The 23,253-nt window shown below is 56.7% G+C and overlaps 1 protein-coding gene across 1 annotated transcript in view; it reads right to left on the reverse strand.

The window, feature by feature from the left end:
* The window catches only part of LOC135292098 (myosin-binding protein C, fast-type-like), a 44,978-nt gene that overhangs the window by 10,244 nt on the left and 11,481 nt on the right, over window positions 1-23,253 (reverse strand). Inside the window, 13 exon segments of the mRNA XM_064406335.1 lie at window positions 1,512-1,671; window positions 6,722-6,861; window positions 9,612-9,804; window positions 13,161-13,249; window positions 14,550-14,717; window positions 15,630-15,764; window positions 17,078-17,167; window positions 17,170-17,265; window positions 18,424-18,528; window positions 19,367-19,526; window positions 20,367-20,506; window positions 21,852-21,881; window positions 23,130-23,236. Of these exon segments, the coding sequence (XP_064262405.1) occupies window positions 1,512-1,671; window positions 6,722-6,861; window positions 9,612-9,804; window positions 13,161-13,249; window positions 14,550-14,717; window positions 15,630-15,764; window positions 17,078-17,167; window positions 17,170-17,265; window positions 18,424-18,528; window positions 19,367-19,526; window positions 20,367-20,506; window positions 21,852-21,881; window positions 23,130-23,236 (1,613 nt within the window).

Below are 23,253 nucleotides of genomic sequence, written 5' to 3' on the forward strand. Positions count from 1 at the left end.
TTGGGATGAACGCAGTGTTGGAGGAGAGCCCGGTTTCTCGCTCAGCCCGCACAGGTACCCCCAAAATCCCTTCAAACCCCCCAAAACCCACTTCAAACCCCCAAACCACCCCAAAACCACCTCAAACCACCCCAATCTTCTCCAAATCCATCTCAAACCCCTAAAAACCACTCCAAAACCACCTCAAACCACCCCAAAACCACTTCAATCTCCCCAAAACCACCTCAAACCTCCCAAAAATCCCCCCAAAACCACGCCAAACCCCCTCAAAACCACCCCAAATCCCTTCAATCTCCCCCCCAAACCCCCCGAAATTTGGGTACCCGCTTTGGGGATGACGGCGGTGTTGGAGGAGAGCCCCGGTTTCTCGCTCAGCCCGCACAGGTACCCCCACAAACCCCCCCAAAACCACCCCAACCCCCCCCAAATCCCTTCAATCTCCCCCCAAATCCCCCCAAAACCAGCTCAAACCCCCCGAATTTGGGGGTACCCGCTTTGGGGATGACAGCAGTGGTGGAGGAGAACCCCGGTTTCTCGCTCAGCCCGCACAGGTACCCCCACAAACCCCCCCAAAATCCACTTCAAACCCCCAAAACCACGCCAAATCCCCCCAAAACCCCCCGAAACCCCCCGAATTTTGGGGTACCGGCTTTGGGGATGACGGCGGTGTTGGAGGAGAGCCCCGGTTTCTCGCTCAGCCCGCACAGTTACCCCCCAAAAACCCCCTGAAACCTCCCCAAAATCCATCCCAAATCCCTCAAAAACCACCTGAAACCCCCCCAAAACCCCCCGAATTTGGGGTACCGGCTTTGGGGATGACGGCGGTGTTGGAGGAGAGCCCCGGTTTCTCGCTCAGCCCGCACAGGTACCCCCAAAATCCCTTCAAAACCCCCTGAAAACCCACTTCAAACCCCCAAACCACCCCAAAACCACCTCAGACCACCCCAAAACCACTTCAATCTCCCCCAAAACCACCTCAAACCTCCCAAAAATCCCCCCAAAACCACCCCAAACCCCCTCAAATCCACCTCAAACCCCCCCAAAGGGCCCGAATTTGGGGGTACCGGCTTTGGGGATGACGGCGGTGTTGGAGGAGAGCCCCGGTTTCTCGCTCAGCCCTCACAGGTACCCCCCAAATCCCTTCAAAACCCCCTGAAAACCCACTTCAAACCCCCAAAACCACCCCAAAATCCCCCCAAAACCATCCCAAATTTGGGGTACCCGCTTTGGGGATGACGGCGGTGTTGGAGGAGAGCCCCGGTTTCTCGCTCAGCCCGCACAGGTACCCCCCAAAACCCCCCCAAAACCACCTGAAACCCCCCCAAAACCACTCAAACCCCCCCAAAGGGCCCGAATTTGGGGGTACCGGCTTTGGGGATGACGGCGGTGTTGGAGGAGAGCCCCAGTTTCTCGCTCAGCCCGCACAGGTACCCCCCAAAACCCCCCCAAAACCACCTGAAACCCCCCCAAAACCACTCAAACCCCCCCAAAGGGCCCGAATTTGGGGGTACCGGCTTTGGGGATGACGGCGGTGTTGGAGGAGAGCCCCGGTTTCTCGCTCAGCCCGCACAGGTTCTCGCTGAACACCTTGAACAGGTACTCGTTGCCCATCACCAGCTCCGAGGCCGTGCAGCGCAGGGGCCGGTTGTGCTCGTACACCGTGAACCACTCCTGGGCGAGGGGGGCCGGGGGGTCGTGAGGGGGGTCGTGAGAGGATTTTGGGGGGTTGTGAGGGGGTTTGAGGGGAGCTGAGGGGGTTTTGGGGGGTCGTGGGGGGGGTTTGGAGGGGAGCTGAGGGGGTTTTGGGGATGTTTGAGGTGGTTTTGGGGGGTTGTGAGAGGGTTTGGGGGGGGTTGAGGTGGGTTTGGGGGGGTTTGAGGTGGTTTTGGGGTGGTTTTGGGGGGTCGTGAGGGGGTTTGGAGGGGAGCTGAGGGGGTTTTGGGGATGTTTGAGGTGGTTTTGGGGGGTTGTGAGAGGGTTTGAGTTGGTTTGGGGGGGGTTGAGGTGGTTTTGGGGGGTTGTGAGAGGGTTTGAGTTGGTTTGGGGGGGGGGTTGAGGTGGTTTTGGGGGTTTTGGGGGGTCGTGAGGGGGTTTGGGGGTTGTGAGGGGGTTTGGGGGGGGTTTGAGGTGGTTTTGGGGGAGATTTTGGGAACTGAGGAAGGTTTTAGGGGGTTGTGGTGGGTTTTGAGGTGGTTTTGGGGGGCTGTGAGGGGGTTTTGGGGATATTTGAGGTGGTTTTGGGGGGTTGTGAGAGCGTTTGAGGTGGTTTGGGGGGGGTTTGAGGTGGTTTTGAGGGGGTTTGGGGGCAGCTGAGGGGGTTTTGGGGGGTCGTGAGGGGGTTTGAGGGGGAGCTGAGGTGGTTTTGGGGGGCTGTGAGGGGTTTGGGGGCAGCTGGGGGGGGTTTGAGGGGGTCGTGAGGGGGGTCCGGGGGGTCGTGGGGGGGTTTGGAGGGGAGCTGAGGTTTTGGGGATGTTTGAGGTGCTTTTGGGGGGTTGTGAGAGGGTTTGGGGGGGTTTGAGGTGGTTTTGGTGGGTCGTGAGGGGGTTTTGGGGGGTCGTGAGGGGGTTTGGGGGGGTCGTGAGGGGGTTTAAGGGGGAGCTGAGGAGGTTTGGGGGATATTTGAGGTGGTTTTGGGGGGTTTGAGGGGGTTTGAGGTGGTTTTGAGGGGGTTTGGGGGGGTTTGGGGGGAGCTGAGGGGCTTTTGGGGGGGTTTGGGGTGGTCTTGGGGGAGATTTTGGAGAACTGAGGGGTTTTTGGCGGGTCGTGAGGGGGTTTTGTTGGGGGTTGAGGTGGTTTTGGGGGAGATTTTGGGGAGTTGAGGGGTCTCTGGGGGGGTTGAAGGGGTTTTGGGGGATTGTGAGGGGGTTTTGGGGGGTCGTGAGGGGGTTTGAGGGGAGCTGAGGTGGTTTTGGGGGGTCGTGAGGGGGTTTGAGGGGAGCTGAGGGGGTTTTGGGGGGCTGTGAGGGGGTTTGGGGAAGGTTTGAGGGGGTTTGGGGGGTCGTGGGGGGGTTTGGAGGGGAGCTGAGGGGGGTTTGGGGGGGGTTGAGGTGGTTTTGAGGGGGTTTTGGGGGAACTGAGGGGTTTTGGGGGCGTTTGAGGTGGTTTTGGGGGAGATTTTGGGGAGCTGAGGAAGGTTTTAGGGGGTTGTGGTGGGTTTTGAGGTGGTTTTGGGGGGCTGTGAGGGGGTTTTGGGGATATTTGAGGTGGTTTTGGGGGGTTGTGAGAGGGTTTGAGGTGGTTTGGGGGGGGGTTGAGGGGAGCTGAGGTGGTTTTGGGGGGCTGTGAGGGGGTTTGGGGAAGGTTTGAGGGGGTTTGGGGGGTCGTGGGGGGGTTTGGAGGGGAGCTGAGGTGGTTTTGGGGATGTTTGAGGTGGTTTGGGGGGTAGTGAGAGGGTTTGGGGGGGTTTGGGGGGGTTTGAGGGGGTTTGGGGGGAGCTGAGGGGGTTTTGGGGGGTCGTGAGAGGGTTTGGGGGGTCGTGAGGGGGTTTGGGGGGAGCTGAGGGGGTTTGGGGGGTCGTGAGGGGGTTTGAGGGGGAGCTGAGGGGGTTTTGGGGGGGTTTGAGGTGGTTTTGGGGGAGATTTTGGGAACTGAGGGGTTTTTGGAAGGTTTTGAGGTGGTTTTGGGGGATTGTGAGGGAGTTTTGGGGGGGTTTGAGGTGGTCTTGGGGGAGATTTTGGGAACTGAGGGGTTTTTGGGAGGTTTTGAGGTGGTTTTGGGGGGAACTGAGGGGTTTTGGGGGCGTTTGAGGTGGTTTTGGGGGAGATTTTCAGGAGCCGAGTTGGTTTTGGGGGGTCGTGAGGAGGTTTGGGGGGGAGCTGAGGGTGTCTGGGGCTTCCATTGAGTATTTGGGGTTCCATTGAGAATTTGGGGGTTCCTTTGAGTATTTGTGGGTTCCACTGAGTATTTTGGGAGTTCCATTGAGTATTTGGGGGCTCAGTTGAAGATTTGGGGGTTCCACTGAGTATTTGGGGCTCCACTGAGATTTTGGGGGTTCCATTGAGGGTTTTGGGGTTCCATTGAGAATTTGGGGGTTCCGTTGAATATTTATGGGTTCCACTGAGTATTTTTGGATTTCCGTTGAGTATTTGGGGTTCCATTGAGAATTTTGGGGTTCCATTGAGAATTTAGTGGCTCAGTTGAAGATTTGTGACTTCTATTGAGAATTTTGGGATTTCCTTTGAGTATTTTGGGGGTTCCATTGAGAATTTGGGGGTTCCATTGAGAATTTGGGGTTCCATTGAATATTTGAGGGTTCCCCTGAAAATTTTGGGGTTCCATAGAGGATTTTGGGATTCCTTTGAGTATTTTGGGGCTCCCTTGAGAATTTGGGGGTTCCATTTAATATTTATGGGTTCCACTGAGTATTTTTGGATTTCCATTGAGTATTTTGGGGCTCCATTGAGTATTTGGGGTTCCTTTGAATATTTTGGGATTATATTGAGTGTTTTGGGTTTCCACTGAGGATTTGGGATTTCCATTGAGAATTCTGGGGTTCCATTTAGTATTTAGGGTTCCATTGAATATTTTGGGAATTCCACTGAGAATTTGGGATTCCTTTGAGTATTTTGGGGTTTCACTGAGAATTTTGGAGTTTCGTATAGGATTTGTGGGTTCCATTGAGTATTTTGGGGCTCCATTGAAGATTCTGGGGTTCCATTGAAAATTTGAGCATTCCATTGAGGATTTTGGGGTTCCATTGAGAATTTTTGGGGTTCCATTGAGTATTTTGGGGTTCCACTGAGAATTTTGGGGTTCTGTTGAGAATTTTTGAATTTCCATTGAGTATTTTGGTGTTCCACGCAGAATTTTGGGGTTCCATTGAGTATTTTGGGTTCCACTGAGAATTTTGGGGGTTCCATTGAGAATGTGTGTATTCCATTGAGTATTTTGGGGTTCCATTGAGGGTTTTGGGGTTCCATTGAGAATTTGTGGCTTCTATTGAGTATTTTGGGGTTCCACTGAGGATTTTGGGGTTCCATTGAGGATTTAGTGGCTCAGTTGAAGATTTGTGACTTCTATTGAGAATTTTGGGATTTCCTTTGAGTATTTTGGGGGGTTCCATTGAGAATTTGGGGTTCCATTGAGGATTTTGGGATTCCTTTGAGGGTTTTGGGGTTCCATTGAGAATTTTGGGGTTCCATTGAGTATTTGGGGTTCCATTGAGGGTTTTGGGGTTCCTTTGAGTATTTGTGGGTTCCACTGAGAATTTCGAGGTTCCATTGAGGATTTTGGGGCTCCATTGAGAAATTTTGGGGTTCCATTGAGGATTTTGGGGTTCCATTGAGAAATTTTGGGGTTCCATTGAGGATTTAGTGGCTCAGTTGAAGATTTGTGACTTCTATTGAGAATTTTGGGATTTCCTTTGAGTATTTTGGGGGGTTCCATTGAGAATTTGGGGTTCCATTGAGAATTTGGGGTTCCACTGAGAATTTTGGGATTTCCACTGAGAATTTTGGTGTTCCATTCAGTATTTTTGGGTTCCATTGAGAATTTAGGGGCTCAGTTGAAGATTTGTGGGTTCCATTAAGTATTTTGGGGTTCCATTGAGGATTTGTGGCTTTTATTGAGAATTTTGGGATTTCCATTGAGAATTTGGGGTTCCATTGAGTATTTTTGTATTTCCATTGAGTATTTGGGGTTCCATTGACTATTTGTGGATTCCACTGAGAATTTTGGGGTTCCATTGAATATTCTGGGGTTTCCACTGAGTATTTTCGGGTTCCACTGAGAATTTTGGGGTTCCTTTGAGTATTTGTGGGTTCCACTGAGAATTTTGGGATTTCCATTGAGGATTTGGGGGCTCAGTTGAAGATTTGTAGGTTCCATTGAGTATTTTGGGGGTTCCATTGAGTATTTTGGGTTTCCACTGAGGATTTTGGGTTCCACTGAGGATTTTGTGGGTTCCATTGTGTATTTGTGGCTTCCATTGAGAATTTTGGGGTTCCTTTGAGGATTTTGGGGTTCCATTAAGAACTTGTGGCTTCTATTGAATATTTTGGGGGTTCCATTGAGAATGTGTGTATTCCATTGAGTATTTTGGGGTTCTGTTGAGTATTTTGGGATTTCCTTTGAGTATTTTGGGGTTCCACTGGGGATTTTGGGGTTCCATTGAGAATTTGTGAGTTCCATTGAATATTTTGGGGGTTCCATTGAGTATTTGGGGATTCCATTGAGTATTTGGGGGTTCAGTTGAATATTTGTGGGTTCCACTGAGAATTTTGGGGTTCCATTGAGGATTTTGGTGTTCCATTGAGAAATTTTGGGGTTCCATTGAGTATTTTGGGGTTCCATTGAGGATTTGTGGCTTCTGTTGAGAATTTGGAGATTTTCATTGAGGATTTGGGTTTCCATTGAGTATTTTGGATTTCCGTTGAGTATTTTGAGGTTCCATTGAGTATATGGGATTTCCATTGAGTACTTTGGGGTTCCATTGGGTATTTTGGGGTTCCACTAGGTATTTTGGGGTTCCGCTGGGGATTTTGGGGTTCCACTGGGGATTTTGGGGTTCCACTGGGGATTTTGGGGTTCCACTAGATATTTTGGGGTTCCACTGGGGATTTTGGGGTTCCATTGGGTATTTTGGGGTTCCATTGGGTATTTTGGGGTTCCATTGAATATTTTAGGGTTCCACTGGGGATTTTGGGGTTCCATTGAATATTTTGGGGTTCCGCTGGGGATTTTGGGGTTCCCTGGGGCCGACTTTGGGCTCCTGCCCCCTCACCATGGTTCTCTTGTCGGCCTTCATGATGGTGTAGCCGGTGATCTCGGCGTTGCCGTCGTCCTCGGGGGGCTCCCACTCCACCAGGGCGTTGAACCCCCAAACCTCCTTCACCTGCACGTTCCGGGGGGGCCCCGGCCGCTCTGGGGGGGGGGGATCAGCTCAGGGGCACCCCAAAAATACCCCAGAAACACCCCAAAACCGCAGAGAAACTCCCCCAGAAACAGCACCCAAATACACCCCAAAACCACCCAAAAAATCCCCCCAAAATAACCCAGAAACACCCCAAAACCATACAGATACACCCCCAGAAACAACACCCAAAAGTACCCAAAAAATCCCCCAAAATCACCCAAAAACACCCCAGAAACACCCAAAAACCGTACAGAAACATCCCTGAGAAATGGCACCCAAAAATACCCCCAAAACACCAAAAAATCCCCCAAATATCCCAAAACCACCCCAAAAATTCCCCAAAACCACCCCAAAACTGCCCTGAAACAGACCTAGGAAACAGCACCCAAAAATACCCCAAAAAGACCCAGAAATCCCCCAAAACACCCCAAAAATCACCCAAACCACCCCAAAACCTACCAGTGCTCCCAGTTCCCAATCCCAAAGCTCCCAGTACTCCCAGTTCCCCCAGTTTGCAATCCCAGTGCTCCCAGTGCTCCCAGTTCCCCCAGTTTCCAATCCCAGTGCTCCCAGTTCCCCCAGTTTCCAATCCCAGTGCTCCCAGTTCCCAATCCCAGTACGCAGCCCCGGCTCTCCCATGTCTCCCAGTCCCCCCCCAGTGCTCCCAGTCACTCCCAGTTCCCAATCCCAGGGCCCAGCCCTGGTTCCCCCAGTCCCTCCCAGTCCCCCGCAGTGTTCCCGGTTGCTCCCAGTGCTCCCAGTTCCCAATCCCAGCACTCCCAGTGCTCCCAGTCCATGTCTCCCATCATTCCCAGTCGCTCCCAGCGCTCCCAGTTCCCAATCCCAGCGCTCCCAGTGCCCAATCCCAGTGCTCCCAGTGCCCAATCCCAGTCACTCCCAGTGCTCCCAGTGTTCCCAGTGCCCAATCCCAGCACTCCCAGTGCTCCCAGTGCCCAATGCCAGTGCTCCCAGTGCCCAATCCCAGTCACTCCCAGCACTCCCAGTGTTCCCAGTGCCCAATCCCAGCACTCCCAGTGCTCCCAGTGCCCAATGCCAGTGCTCCCAGTGCCCAATCCCAGTCACTCCCAGTGCTCCCAGTGCCCAATCCCAGTCACTCCCAGTGCTCCCAGTGCTCCCAGTGCCCAATCCCAGTCACTCCCAGTGCTCCCAGTGCCCAATCCCAGTCACTCCCAGTGCTCCCAGTGCCCAATCCCAGTCACTCCCAGTGCTCCCAGTGCTCCCAGTGCCCAATCCCAGTCCCTCCCAGTGCTCCCAGTGCTCCCAGTTACCGACAATGCGCAGGCGCATCTCGGCCGTGTCCTCCATGCCCTCGATGCCAACACAGCCCAGTGCTCCCAGTGCTCCCAGTGCTCCCAGTGCCCAATCCCAGCACTCCCAGCACTCCCAGTCCCATGTCTCCCATCACTCCCAGTCGCTCCCAGTGCTCCCAGTTACCGACGATGCGCAGGCGCATCTCGGCCGTGTCCTCCATGCCCTCGATGCCAACACAGCCCAGTGCTCCCAGTGCTCCCAGTTCCCAATCCCATCACTCCCAGTCCCTCCCAGTGCTCCCAGTGCTCCCAGTTACCGACGATGCGCAGGTGCATCTCGGCCGTGTCCTCCATGCCCTCAATGTCAACACTCAGCCCAGTGCTCCCAGTGCTCCCAGTGCTCCCAGTGCCCAATCCCAGTGTTCCCAGTGCTCCCAGTCCCATGTCTCCCATCACTCCCAGTGCTCCCAGTCGCTCCCAGTGCTCCCAGTTACCGACGATGCGCAGGCGCATCTCGGCCGTGTCCTCCATGCCCTCGATGCCAACACAGCCCAGTGCTCCCAGTGCTCCCAGTGCCCAATCCCAGTCACTCCCAGTGCTCCCAGTGCTCCCAGTGCCCAATCCCAGCACTCCCAGCACTCCCAGTCCCATGTCTCCCAGTGCTCCCAGTCCCTCCCAGTGCTCCCAGTGCTCCCAGTTACCGACGATGCGCAGGCGCATCTCGGCCGTGTCCTCCATGCCCTCGATGCCAACACAGCCCAGTGCTCCCAGTGCCCAATCCCAGTCACTCCCAGTGCTCCCAGTGCCCAATCCGTCACTCCCAGTGCTCCCAGTGCCCAATCCCAGTCACTCCCAGTGCCCAATCCCAGTCACTCCCAGTGCTCCCAGTGTTCCCAGTGCCCAATCCCAGCACTCCCAGTGCTCCCAGTGCCCAATCCCAGTGCTCCCAGTGCCCAATCCCAGTCACTCCCAGTGCTCCCAGTGCCCAATCCCAGTCACTCCCAGTGCTCCCAGTGCCCAATCCCAGTCACTCCCAGTGCTCCCAGTGCTCCCAGTGCCCAATCCCAGTCACTCCCAGTGCTCCCAGTGCCCAATCCCAGTGTTCCCAGTGCTCCCAGTCCCATGTCTCCCATCACTCCCAGTCGCTCCCAGTGCTCCCAGTTACCGACGATGCACAGGCGCATCTCGGCCGTGTCCTCCATGCCCTCGATGCCAACACAGCCCAGTGCTCCCAGTGCTCCCAGTGCCCAATCCCAGCACTCCCATCACTCCCAGTGCTCCCAGTCCCATGTCTCCCATCACTCCCAGTGCTCCCAGTTACCGACGATGCGCAGGCGCATCTCGGCCGTGTCCTCCATGCCCTCGATGCCAACACAGCCCAGTGCTCCCAGTGCTCCCAGTGCTCCCAGTGCCCAATCCCAGTGTTCCCAGTGCTCCCAGTCCCATGTCTCCCATCACTCCCAGTCGCTCCCAGTGCTCCCAGTTACCGACGATGCGCAGGCGCATCTCGGCCGTGTCCTCCATGCCCTCGATGCGCACGCTCAGCCCGTAGCGCCCCGAGTGCCCCCTGGCGGCGGCGCGGATGAAGAACACCGTGTCCCGGTCCGACGTGCGCACGTGCACGTCCTCGCCCAGCGGCCCGCCCTCCTTCGTCCACGTCACCTGGGGGCGGGGCTTACCCTGCCCGGGGGGCGGGGCTTGGTTAGAGCCATGGGGGATGTGGGGCTGAGGTGGCCCCATGGGGCTGTGGGGCTGTGGGATCTAGAGGGCTGTGGGGTTCAGGTGTCCCTATGGGATCTATAGGGTTGTGGGGTTGAGGTGTCCCTATGGGATCTATGGGGCTGTGGGGCTGAGGTGTCTCTATGGGGCTGTTGGGCTGAGGTGTTCCTATGGGATCTATGGGGCTGTGGGGTTCAGGTGTCCCTATGGGATCTATGGGGCTGTGGGGCTGAGGTGTCTCTATGGGGCTGTTGGGCTGAGGTGTTCCTATGGGATCTATGGGGCTGTGGGGTTCAGGTGTCCCTATGGGATCTATGGGGCTGTGGTGTCTCTATGGGGCTGTGGGGTTCAGGTGTCCCCATGGGATCTATAGGGCTATGGGATCTATGGGGTTGTGGGGTTCAGGTGTCTCTATGGGGCTATGGGGTTGTGGGGTTGACTTGTTCCTATGGGGCTGTGGGGTTCAGTTATCCCTATGGGGCTGTGGGGCTGTGGGGTTGAGGCGTCCCTATGGGATCTATGGGCCTGTGGGGTTCAGGAGTCCCTATGGGGCTGTGGGGCTGAGGTGTTCCTATGGGATCTATGGGGCTGTGGGGTTGAGTTGTCTCTATGGCGCTGTGGGGTTGAATTGTCCCTATGGGATCTGTGGGGCTGTGGGGTTCTGTTATCCCTATGGGATCTGTGGGCTTGAGGTGTCCCTATGGGATTTATGGGGTTGTGGGGCTCAGGTGTCTCTATGGGGCTGTGGGGTTGAGGCGTCCCTATGGGATTTATGGGGCTGTGGGGTTCAATTGTCCCTATGGGGCTGTGGGGTTGAGTTTGTTCCTAAGAGGCTGTGGGGTTGAGCTGTCCCTATGGGATCTATGGGGCTGTGGCATTGAGTTGTCCCTATGGGATTTATGGGGCTCAGTTATCCCCATAACTGGATCTGTGGGGCTGTGGGGCTGAGTTGTCCCTATGGGGCTGAGTTATCCTGATAAATCTATAGGGTTGAGTGACCCCTATAGATGTGTGGGGCTGAGTTACCCCTATGGAGCAGAGTGACCCCAATAAATCCATAGGGCTGAGTTACCCCTATGGGGCAGAATGACCCCAATAAATCCATGGGGCTGAGTTACCCCTATAGGACAGAGTGACCCCAATAAATCTGTGGGGCAGAGTTACCCCTATGGGGCTGAGTTATTCCTATGGGGCTGACTTGTCCCTATAAATCTATAGGGCTGAGTTACCCCAATAAATCCATAGAACTGAGTTATCCTGATAAATCTATAGAGCTGAGTGACCCCTATGGATTCATAGGGCTGAGTTATCCCTACAGGACTGAGTTGTCCCTATAGGGCTGAATGACCCCTATGGATCTATAGGGCAGAGTTACCCCAATAAATCCATAGGGCAGAGTTATCCCTATAGGGCAAAGTTACCCCTGTGGATCCATGGGGCAGAGTTACCCCTATAGGGCTGAGTGACCCCTATGGATCTATAGGGCAGAGTGACCCCTATAGGGCAGAGTGACCCCTATGGATCTATGGGGCAGAGTTTACCCCTATAGGGCAGAGTTACCCCTATGGATCTATGGGGCAGAGTTACCCCTATAGGGCAGAGTTACCCCTATGGATCTATAGGGCAGAGTGACCCCTATAGGGCAGAGTGACCCCTATGGATCTATGGGGCAGAGTTACCCCTATAGGGCAGAGTTACCCCTATGGATCTATGGGGCAGAGTTACCCCTATAGGGCAGAGTTACCCCAATAAACCCACAGGGCTGAGTTATCCCTATAGGGCAGAGTTACACCTATAGGGCTGAGTGACCCCAATAAATCCACGGGGCAGAGTTATCCCTGTAGGGCTGAGTTATCCCTATAGGGCAGAGTTACCCCTATAGGGCAAAATAACCCCTATAGAGCAGAGTTATCCCTATAGGGCAGAGTGACGCCATAAATCCATGGGGCAGAGTGACCCCAATAAACCCATGGGCAGAGTTATCCCTATGGGGCACAGTTACCCCATAAATCCATGAGGTGGAGTTACCCCATAAATCCATGGGGCAGAGTTATCCCTATAGGGTTGAGTGACCCCTATGGATCTATAGGGCAGAGTGACCCCATAAATCCATGGGGCAGAGTGACCCCATAAATCCATGGGCAGAGTGACCCCATAAATCCGTGGGGCAGAGTGACCCCATAAATCCGTGGGGCAGAGTTACCCCTATAGGGCTGAGTTACCCCAATAAATCCATAGGGCAGAGTTACCCCTATGGGGCAAAGTTACCCCTATTGGGCAGAGTAACCCCAATTAATCCATGGGGCAGAGTTACCCTATAGGGCAGAGTTACCCCAATGGATCTATGGGGCAGAGTTACCCCTATAGGGCAGAGTTACCCCTATAGGGCAGAGTTACCCCAATAAATCCATGGGGCTGAGTTATCCTGATAAATCTATAGGGCAGAGTGACCCCATAAATCCATGGGGCAGAGTTACCCCTATAGGGTTGAGTGACCCCTATAGGGCTGAGTTACCCCTATGGGGCTGAGTTAGCCCTATAGGGCAGAGTGACCCCATAAATCCATGGGGCAGAGTGACCCCATAAATCCATAGGGCAGAGTTACCCCTATGGGGCAGAGTGACCCCATAAACCCACAGGGCAGAGTGACCCCAATAAATCCATAGGGCACAGTTACCCCTATGGGGCAGAGTGACCCCATAAACCCACGGGGCAGAGTGACCCCAATAAATCCATAGGGCAGAGTTACCCCTATGGGGCAGAGTGACCCCATAAATCCATGGGGCAGAGTGACCCCAATAAATCCATAGGGCAGAGTTACCCCTATGGGGCAGAGTGACCCCATAAATCCATGGGGCAGAGTGACCCCAATAAATCCATAGGGCAGAGTTACCCCTATGGGGCAGAGTGACCCCATAAATCCATGGGGCAGAGTGACCCCAATAAATCCATAGGGCACAGTTACCCCTATAGGGCAGAGTGACCCCATAAACCCACGGGGCAGAGTGACCCCAATAAATCCATGGGCAGAGTTACCCCTATGGGGCAGAGTGACCCCATAAACCCACGGGGCAGAGTGACCCCATAAACCCATGGGGCACAGTTACCCCTATGGGGCAGAGTGACCCCATAAACCCACGGGGCAGAGTGACCCCAATAAATCCATGGGGCAGAGTTACCCCTATGGGGCAGAGTGACCCCATAAACCCACAGGGCAGAGTGACCCCAATAAATCCATGGGGCAGAGTGACCCCTATGGGGCAGAGTGACCCCATAAACCCACGGGGCAGACGCCGGGTTTTGGGGTGCCAGCTCACCTGGAAGGGGATCACCAGGTTCACCTGCTCCCCCACCTTCCTCACGTACGTCTGCCGCAGGTGCCGGGGCAGCCGGATTTTGGGGCGCTCTGGGGGGGGCCGACAGGGTTTAGGGGGGATCTATGGGGCAGAACCCCCCCAGTTTTGGGGTCCCCCCCGATTTTGGGGTCATCACCCCCCCCTTACCCATCAGTGTCCCCCCCTAATTCCTTCAGGTTCTCCTCCCCAAAGTTTCAGCTCCGTTTTTGGGGTCCCTCCCAATTTTTGGGGTCACTCCCCATTTTAGGGGTCCCTCCCTATTTTTAGGATCCCATTCCATTTTTAGGGCCCCTCCCCATTTTTAGGACCCTCCCCAATTTTGGGGTCTCTCCCTATTTTAGGGTCCCTCCCCACTTTGGCGTCACTCCCCATTTTTAGGGTCCCTCTCCATTTTTAGGGCCCCTCCCTATTTTTAGGGTCTCTCCCTATTTTTAGGGTCCCTCCCCATTTTTAGGACCCTCCCCAATTTTGGGGTCTCTCCCTATTTTAGGGGCTCTCCCCATTTTAGGGCCCCTCCCCATTTTTAGGGTCCTTCCCCATTTTTAGAGTCCCCCCCATTTTAGGGTCTCTCCCCATTTTTAGGATCCCTCCCCATTTTAGGGTTCCCTCCCCATTTTTGGGGCCCCTCCCATTTTTAGGGCCCCTCTCGATTTCCTTAATGGATCCCCCCCCGATTTCGGGGTCCCCACTTTCCTTTACAAATCCCCTTTTCCATTATGGCTGCCCCCCTCATTTGGGGTCTCCCCCCTAATTTCGGGGTTCCCCCCTAATTTCGGTATCCTCCCCCCTAATTTCGGGCTCCCCCCTGACTTTGGGGTCCCCCCTTTCCTTTTGGGGTCCCCTTTTCCTTTACAAATCCCCCTTTCCCTTATGGCTTCCCCCCTCATTTTGGGGTCCCCCCCCCTAATTTCGGGCTCCCCCCTGATTTTGGGGTCCCCCCTTTCCTTTTGGGGTCCCCTTTTCCTTTACAAATCCCCCTTTCCCTTACGGACCCCCCCCCTGATTTTGGGGTCCCCACTTTCCTTTACAAATCCCCCTTTCCCTTATGGCTCCCCCCTCATTTTGGGGTCCCTTCTTTCCTTTTGGGGTCCCCCCCTTTTCTTTAAGGATCCCCCTTTCTGCTGCCCCGCGATTTTGGGGTCCCCCCCCCATTTCGAGGTCCCCCCAATTTTGAGGTCCCCCCCCTAATTTTGGGGTTCCTCCTTTCCTTTTGGGTCCCCCCTGATTTTGGGGTCTCCCCTTTCCCTCATGGCTCCCCCCGATTCCCATCTCCTCCATTTTGGGGTCTCCCCCCCCGATTTCGGGTTTCCCCCCCGATTTCGGGGTGCCCCGGTTTTGGGGGTGCGCACCCCACGATCTCGCGGATGGTGACGGGCTGGGCCATGGTGGCCGGGGGGCTGCGCCCCGCGATGTTGACCCCGACCACGCGGAACAGCAGCTTCTCGCCGGTGGGCAGCCCCCGCACGGTGAGCCCGCAGCGCTCCACCAGCTCCGTGTCGCGGGGGGTCCACGTGGAGTCTGGGGGCGCAAATCGGGGGTTTTGGGGTCACAGAGGGGGTTATGGGGTCGGGGGTTCTGGATTTTTGGGGGTTATGGGGTCATGGAGGGGGTTATGGGGCTGGGGGCTCCACCAGCTCCGCGTTCGCGGGGGTCCACGTGGAGTCTGGGGGGAGAAATCGGGGGCTATGGGGTCCGGGGGTTCTGGATTTTGGGGGGTTATGGGGTCACAGAGGGGGTTATGGGGCTGGGGGCTGCACCAGCTCCGTGTTCGCGGGGGTCCACGTGGAGTCTGGGGGCGCAAATTGGGGTTCTGGGGTCGGGGGTTCTGGATTTTGGGGGGTTATGGGGTCGGGGGGTTCTGGATTTTGGGGATTTATGGGGCTGGGGGCTCCACCAGCTCCGTGTTTGTGGGGGTCCACGTGGAGTCTGGGGGTGCAAATTGGGGGGTTATGGGGTCACGGAGGGGGGTTTTGGGGTCGGGGGTTCTGGATTTTGGGAGGTTTTGGGGCTGGGGGCTCCACCAGCTCCGTGTTCGCGGGGGTCCACGTGGAGTCTGGGGGCACAAATTTGGGTTTTGGGGTCACACAGGGGGTTATGGGGCTGGGGGTTCTGGATTTTGGGGGTTATGGGGTCATGGGGTCACAGAGGGGGTTATGGGGTCACGGAGGGGGTTATGGGGCAGAGATTGGGGGCTATGGGGCTGGGGGTTCTGGATTTGGGGGGTTGTGGGGCTGGGGAGGGGGGTCCCCCACTCACCCCCCCCCTCACCACTCCACCGGGTACCCCTCGATTCCCCCAAAATTTCAGCGATTCCCACCAAGTTTTGGGATCTCCAGCAAAGTTTTAGGATCCCACCCCGATGTTTTGGGGTCCCCCCCAATTTTGGGGTCCCGAGTTCTGGGGTTCCCCGGTTTTGGGGTGCGCACTCACCCCCCTCCCGGCACCACTCCACCAGGTAGCCGTCGATGCCGCCGGCGCCCAGGCGCTCGGGCGGGCGCCACTTGAGCGTGGCCGTGGTGTCGGTGACGTCCTCCAGCACCAGGTGGGTGGGCTCGCTGGTGGGGGCTGCGGGGCCCCAAATCAGCACAAATCAGCCCAAAATCAGCACCAAATCAGCCCAAAATCAGCACCAAATCAGCCCAAAATCAGCACGAAATCAGCCCAAAATCAGCACGAAATCAGCCCAAAATCAGCACGAAATCAGCCCCGAAATCAGCACGAAATCAGCCCCAAATCAGCCCAAAATCAGCACCAAATCAGCACCAAATCAGCACGAAATCAGCCCAAAATCAGCACGAAATCAGCACAAAATCAGCACGAAATCAGCCCGAAATCAGCACGAAATCAGCCCCAAATCAGCCCAAAATCAGCACCAAATCAGCACAAAATCAGCCCAAAATTAGCACAAAATCAGCATGAAATCGCAAAAAAATAGTCACAATATCAGCCCGAAATCAGCTCAAAAATCAGCTCAAAATAATCCGGAAATAACCCCAAAATCAGCTCAAAAATCAGCCCAAAATCAGCCAAAAATCAGCCAAAAATAATCCGGAAATAACCCCAAAATCAGCTCAAAAGTCAGCATGAAATCAGCCCAAAATCAGCATGAAATCAGCCCAAAATCAGCACAAAATCAGCCCAAAATCACAAAAAATCAGCCCAAAATCAGCCCAAAATCAGCCCAAAATCAGCCAAAAATAATCCGGAAATAACCCCAAAATCAGCTCAAAAATCAGCATGAAATCAGCCCAAAATCAGCATGAAATCAGCCCAAAATCACAAAAAAATAGTCACAATATCAGCCCGAAATCAGCCAAAAATCAGCCAAAAATAATCCGGAAATAACCCCAAAATCAGCTCAAAAATCAGCCTGAAATCAGCCCAAAATCAGCTCAGAATCACCCCAAAATTACCCCCAAATCCTCTCCAGGACCCCCTAAATCCCCCTGGGATCCCCCAGACCCAATCCAGGACCCCCTAAATCCCCCCAAAATCCCCCCCAGGACCCCCCAAATCCCCTCAAGTCCCCTCTAAGACCCCCGAATCCTCCTCAAATCCCCTCCAGGACCCCCCAAATCCCCCCAAAATCCCCCCCAAATCCCCTCCAGGACCGCCCAAATCCCCCCAAAATCCCCTCTAGGACCCCCTAAATCCCCCCAAAATCCCCCTCTAGAACCTTCCAGGACCCCCCAAATCCCCCTGAGACACCCCCAGACCCAATCTAAGACCCACAAATCCTCCTCAAAACCCCCTCAAATCCTCTCCAGGATCCCCCAAATCCCCTCTAGGACCCCCTAAAACACCCCAAATCCCCCCAAAATCCTCTCTAGGACCCCCCAAACCCCTTCCAGGACCCCTCCCCACGCCCCCCCACCCACCGATGGGCATGAAGGGGGGGGTGTTGAGGCTGGGGGCCGAGACCCCGATGGCGTTGACGGCGAAGACCCTCATCTCGTAGAGCACGCCTCGATCATGCGCGTGGACTCGAAGGTGAGCGCCGGCAGCACCTCGAAATTCAGCTTCATCCAGCGGTGCGAGCCCTTCTTCTTCCTCTCCACCAGGTAACCTGCACAGGTGGGACAGGTGAGACACAGGTGAGGGACAGAAACTGAGCTTCATCCAGCGGTGCGAGCCCTTCTTCTTCCTCTCCACCAGGTACCCTGCACAGGTGGGACAGGTGAGACAGGTGAGACAGGTATGGGACAGGTGAGACAGGTGAGAGACAGGTGAGACACAGGTGAGGGACAGGTGAGACAGGTGGGACAGGTGAGGACAGGTGAGAGACAGGTGGGACAGGTGGGACAGGTGAGGGACAGAAACTGAGCTTCATCCAGCGGTGGGAACCCTTCTTCTTCCTCTCCACCAGGTACCCTGCACAGGTGAGACAGGTGAGGGACAGGTGGGACAGGTGAGACACAGGTGAGACACAGGTGAGACAGGTGAGACACAGGTGAGACAGGTGAGGGACAGGTGGGACAGGTGAGAGACAGGTGAGACAGGTGAGACAGGTGAGACAGGTGAGAGACAGGTGAGGGACAGAAACTGAGCTTCATCCAGCGGTGCGAGCCCTTCTTCTTCCTCTCCACCAGGTAACCTGCACAGGTGAGACACAGGTGGGACAGGTGAGACAGGTGAGGGACAGGTGGGACAGGTGAGACACAGGTGAGACAGGTGAGACAGGTGAGACAGGTGAGGGACAGAAACTGAGCTTCATCCAGCGGTGCGAGCCCTTCTTCTTCCTCTCCACCAGGTAACCTGGGACAGGTGAGACAGGTGAGGGACAGGTGAGACACAGGTGAGACACAGGTGAGACAGGTGAGACAGGTGAGGGACAGGTGAGAGACAGGTGAGACAGGTGAGGGACAGAAACTGAGCTTCATCCAGCGGCGGGAACCCTTCTTCTTCCTCTCCACCAGGTACCCTGCACAGGTGAGACACAGGTGAGACAGGTGAGACAGGTGAGACAGGTGGGACAGGTGAGAGACAGGTGATACAGGTGGGACAGGTGGGACAGGTGAGACAGGTGAGACACAGGTGGGACAGGTGAGGGACAGAAACTGAGCTTCATCCAGCGGTGCGAGCCCTTCTTCTTCCTCTCCACCAGGTACCCTGGGACAGGTGAGTCAGGTGTGCCAGGACACGCAGGTGTGGGGCAGTGTGGTACCCCCAGGTGCCCCCCAGGTGCCCCCCAGGTGCCCCCAGGTGCCCCAGGTGTGGCGCTCACCTGTGACCGGCTGCCCCCCGTCGAACTTGGGGGGCTCCCAGACCAGCACGGCCCAGTCCTCGCCCACCTGGGTGACGCGGACGGCCTCGGGGGGGTCGGGGACATCTGCGGGGACACGGCGCACCTGTGTCACCAGGTGTGCCCGGATGTGTGCACAGGTACCCCAGCTGTGCCCAGGTGTGCCCAGGTGTGTGCACAGGTACCCCAGGTGTGCCCAGGTGTGCCCAGGTGTGCCCAGGTATCCCCATGTGTGCCCGGGTGTGTGCACAGGTGTATCCCCAGGTGTCCCAGCCATCCCCAGGTGCCCCAGGAGTGCCCAGGTGTGTCCCCAGGTGTGCCCAGGTGTGTGCCCAGGTGTCCCCAAGTGTTCCCAGGTATCCCCAGGTGTGTCCAGGTGTATCCCCAGGTGTGCTCAGGTGCCCCCGGTGTGTCCCCAGGTGTATCCCCAGCTGTCCCCAGCTGTCCCCAGGTGTGCCCAGGTGTGTCCCCAGGTGTGTCCCCAGGTGTGTCCCCAGGTGTACCCCCATGGATCCCCAGCTGTCCCCAGGTATCCCCAGGTGTATCCCCAGGTGTCCCCAGGTGTGTCCCCAGGTGAATCCCCAGGTGTGTCCCCAGGTGTGCCAGGTGTGTACACACCCACGACGCGGATGTTGATGGCGGCCGTGTCCCCCCATCCCACTGTCCCCAGGTGCCCCCAGGTGTCCCCAGGTGTCCCCAGGTGAATCCCCAGGTGTCCCCAGGTGTCCCCAGGTGAATCCCCAGGTGTGCCCAGGTGTGCCCAGGTGTATCCCCAGGTGTGTCCCCATGGATCCCCAGCTGTCCCCACTGTCCCCAGGTATCCCCAGGTATTCCCGGCTGTCCCCAGGTGTCCCCAGCTGTCCCCAGGTGTCCCCAGGTGTGTGCCCAGGTGTGTGCCCAGGTGTGTCCCCAGGTGTGCACGCACCCACGACGCGGATGTTGATGGCGGCCGTGTCCTCCCCGGCCGGGTTGGTGACGCGGATCTCGTAGCGCCCCTCGTCGGCGCGCTCGGCGCTCTCGATGACGAAACTGCTCAGCTCGTGCTTGTCCTCCAGCCGGACACGGCCCTCGCGCGACGAGAACTCCTGCAGGTGAGACAGGTGAGGGACAGGTGAGACAGGTGAGAGACAGGTGTGGGACAGGTGAGATGGACAGGTATGGGACAGGTGAGAGACAGGTGAGGGCACAGCCGGAGCTGCTCAGCTCGTGCTTGTCCTCCAGCCGGACACGGCCCTCGCGCGACAAGAACTCCTGCAGGTGAGACAGGTGAGACAGGTGAGACAGGTGAGAGACAGGTGAGGGACAGGTGAGAGACAGGTGAGACAGGTGTGGGACAGGTGTGGGACAGGTGAGATGGACAGGTGAGATGGACAGGTGTGGGACAGGTGAGGGCACAGCCGGAGCTGCTCAGCTTGTGCTTGTCCTCGAGCCGGGCACGGCCCTCGCGTGAGGAAAACTCCTGCAGGTGAGACAGGTGAGACAGGTGAGAACATCCAGGGACAGGGTGACATAGGTGACACACAGCTGTTACAGGTGACACACAGGTGTGTCCCAGGTGTTCTCACCTGCCCGTCCTTGGTCCAGGTGACGGTGGGCAGGGGTTCTCCCAAGATGGGCACAGGTGTGACAGTGACAGTGACACAGGTGTGACAGTAACACAGGTGTGACACACAGGTGTGACACACAGCCATTACAGGTGACACAGTGACACAGATGACACACAGCTGTTACAGGTAACACAGGTGTGTCCCAGGTGGTCTCACCTGCCCGTCCTTGGTCCAGGTGACGGTGGGCAGCGGCTCCCCCGAGATGGGCACAGGTGTGACAGTGACACAGGTGTGACAGTGACACAGGTGTGACACACAGCCATTACAGGTGACACAGGTGACACACAGGTGTTACAGGTGACACTCAGGTGTTCTCACCTGGCCGTCCTTGGTCCAGGTGACGGTGGGCAGCGGCTCCCCCGAGATGGGCACGTCCAGGCGCAGTTTGTTCCCGGCCACCACCACCAAGGTGTTCTCCGAGTCCCGGCCCGAGCAGTCCAGGTGGATCTTGGGGGGCTCTGGGGGACAGGTGGGACAGGTGGGACAGGTGGGACAGGTGGGACAGGTGGGACAGGTGGGACAGGTGAGACAGGTGGGACAGGTATGGGACAGGTGAGACAGGTGAGACAGGTGAGATGGACAGGTGAGACAGGTGGGACAGGTGAGACAGGAGGGACAGGTGGGACAGGAGGGACAGGTGAGATGGACAGGTGGGACAGGTGACATGGACAGGTGGGACAGGTGGGACAGGAGGGACAGGTGGGACAGGTGGGACAGGTGGGACAGGTGGGACAGGAGGGACAGGTGGGACAGGTGGGACAGGTGGGACAGGTGGGACAGGTGAGATGGACAGATGACACAGGTGACACAGGTGACACAGGTGAGATGGACAGGTGGCACAGGTGGCACAGGTGACACAGGTGACACAGGTGGCACAGGTGACACGGGTGACACGGGTGACACAGGTGACACAGGTGACACAGGTGACACAGGTGGCACAGGTGGCACAGGTGACACAGGTGGCACAGGTGGCACAGGTGTGCCCCTGTCCTCATAGGCATCCCCTCAGGTGTGCCCTGTCCTCACAGGTGTGCCCTCAAGTGTGTCCAGGTGTCCCCTGGACCCACAGGTGTCCTCAGGTGTCCCCAGAGGTGTCATCTGTCCCCACAGGCGCCCCCTGTCACCACAGGTGTCCCCTCAGGTGTCCCCAGGTGTCACCAGAAGTGTCATCTGTCCCCTCAGGTGTCTTCTGTCCCCCCAGGTGTCCCCCAGGTGTCCTCACAGGTGTGTCCGGGTGTCCTCTGTCCCCCCCAAGTGTCCCCTGTCCCCCCCAGGTGTTCTCTGTCCTCCCAGGTGTCCCCCCAGGTGTCCTTTGTCCCCCTCAGGTGTCTCTTGTCCCCCCAGGTGTCCCCAGCTGTCCCCAGGTGTCCCCAGCTGTCCCCAGGTGTCTCCAGGTGTCCCCTCAGGTGTCCTTTGTCCCCCCCCCAGGTTTTCTTGTCCCCCTCAGGTGTCCCAGGAGTCCCCAGGTGTCCCCACAGGTGTCCTCTGTCCCCTCAGGTGTCCCCAGGTGTGCCCAGGTGTCCCCACAGGTGTCCTCTGTCCCGCTCAGGTGTCCCCAGCTGTCCCCAGGTGTCCCCCAGGTGTCCCGTCAGGTGTTTCCTGTCCCTTCAGGTGTCCCCAGGTGTCCCCAGATGTTCTCTGTCCCCTCAGGTGTCCCCAGGTGTGCCCAGGTGTTTCCTGTCCCCCCCAGGTGTGCCCAGGTGTCCCCAGAGGTGTCCCCAGGTGTCCCCAGGTGTCCCCTCAGGTGTTTCCTGTCCCCTCAGGTGTCCCCAGGTGTCCCCAGGTGTCCCCAGGTGTCCTCACCTTGTTTGGGCACGTACTCCACCTTGATCTCTGTGGGGAGGGGGGGTTAGTGACGTCAGAGACCCCAAAAAAACACCCCAGTGACGTCATCGGGGAAACCCCCAGTGACGTCATTGGGAATCCCCAGTGACGTCATTGCTCCAAGTGCCCCCTCAAGTGCCCCCCAAATTTCTCTAATCACCCCCAAATGCCCCCCAACACCCCCCAAACACCTCCAAATACCCCCCAAATGCCCTCAAACGCCACCAAATTTCCCCCAAAAACCCCAAAATGTCCCCCAAACACCCGAAAATGCCTCCAAAACCCCAAAATGCCCCTAAATACCCCCAAACACCCCCAAAATGCCCCCCAAACACCCGAAAATGCCCCCAAATTTCTAAAAATGCCCCCAAACACCTCAAAATCCCCCCAAATTTCCCCAAAACACCCCAAAATGCCCCTCAAACACCCCCAAGTGCCCCCAAACAACCCCAATTCCCCCCTCAATGCCCCTCAAAGACCCCCAAATACCCCGAATGCCCCCCAAAACACCCCAAATTTCCCCAAAACACCCCCAAATGCCCCTCAAACACCTCTCAAATGCCCCCAAAGCCCCCAAATGGCCCCCAAACTTCTCCAACCACCCCCAAATTTCCCCAAAATGTCCCCCAAACACCCCCAAATTTCCCCAAACACCCCTAAGATGCCCCCCAAATTTCTCTAATCACCCCCAAATGCCCCCAAACACCTTCAAATTTCCCCAAATGCCCCCAAATACACCCCAAAATGCCCCCAAACACCTCTCAAATGCCCCCAAATTTCCCCAACCACCCCCAAAATGCCCCCCAGTGTCCCCCAAACACCCCCAAATGCCCCCACATTTCCCCAAGCACCCCCAAAATGCCCCCCAAAGACCTCTCAAATGCCCCCAAATACCGCCCAGTGCCCCCCCAAGTGCCCTCAAATGCCCCCAAAACCCCAAAAATGCCCCCAAACACCCCCAAATTTCCCCTCAAACACCACTAAAATGCCCCTCAAACACCCCCAAATGCCCCCAAAACACCCCAAATTTCCCCAAAACACCCCAAAATGCCCCTCAAACACCTCTCAAATGCCCCCAAAGCCCCCAAATGCCCCCAAACTTCTCCAAACACCCCCAAATTTCCCCAAACACCCCTAAAATGCCCCCCAAACACCTGAAAATGCCCCTCAAACACCCCCAAAATGCCCCCAAACACCTCTCAAGCGCCCCCAAATTCCCCCAAATTCCCCCAAATTCCCCCAGCCCCCCGTGCCCACCGAGGAAGTTGAGCTTGGCCGAGAGGGTGAGGGCGAAGCCGTCGGGCACGAAGGTGTAATCACCCTCGTCCTCGGGGCGCACGTCGTCGATCACCAGCTTGTGGATCCTGGGGGGACAGGGGTT

Source organism: Passer domesticus, unplaced genomic scaffold, assembly GCF_036417665.1.
Source record: "Passer domesticus isolate bPasDom1 unplaced genomic scaffold, bPasDom1.hap1 HAP1_SCAFFOLD_200, whole genome shotgun sequence".
Taxonomy (NCBI): Eukaryota; Metazoa; Chordata; class Aves; order Passeriformes; family Passeridae; genus Passer; species Passer domesticus.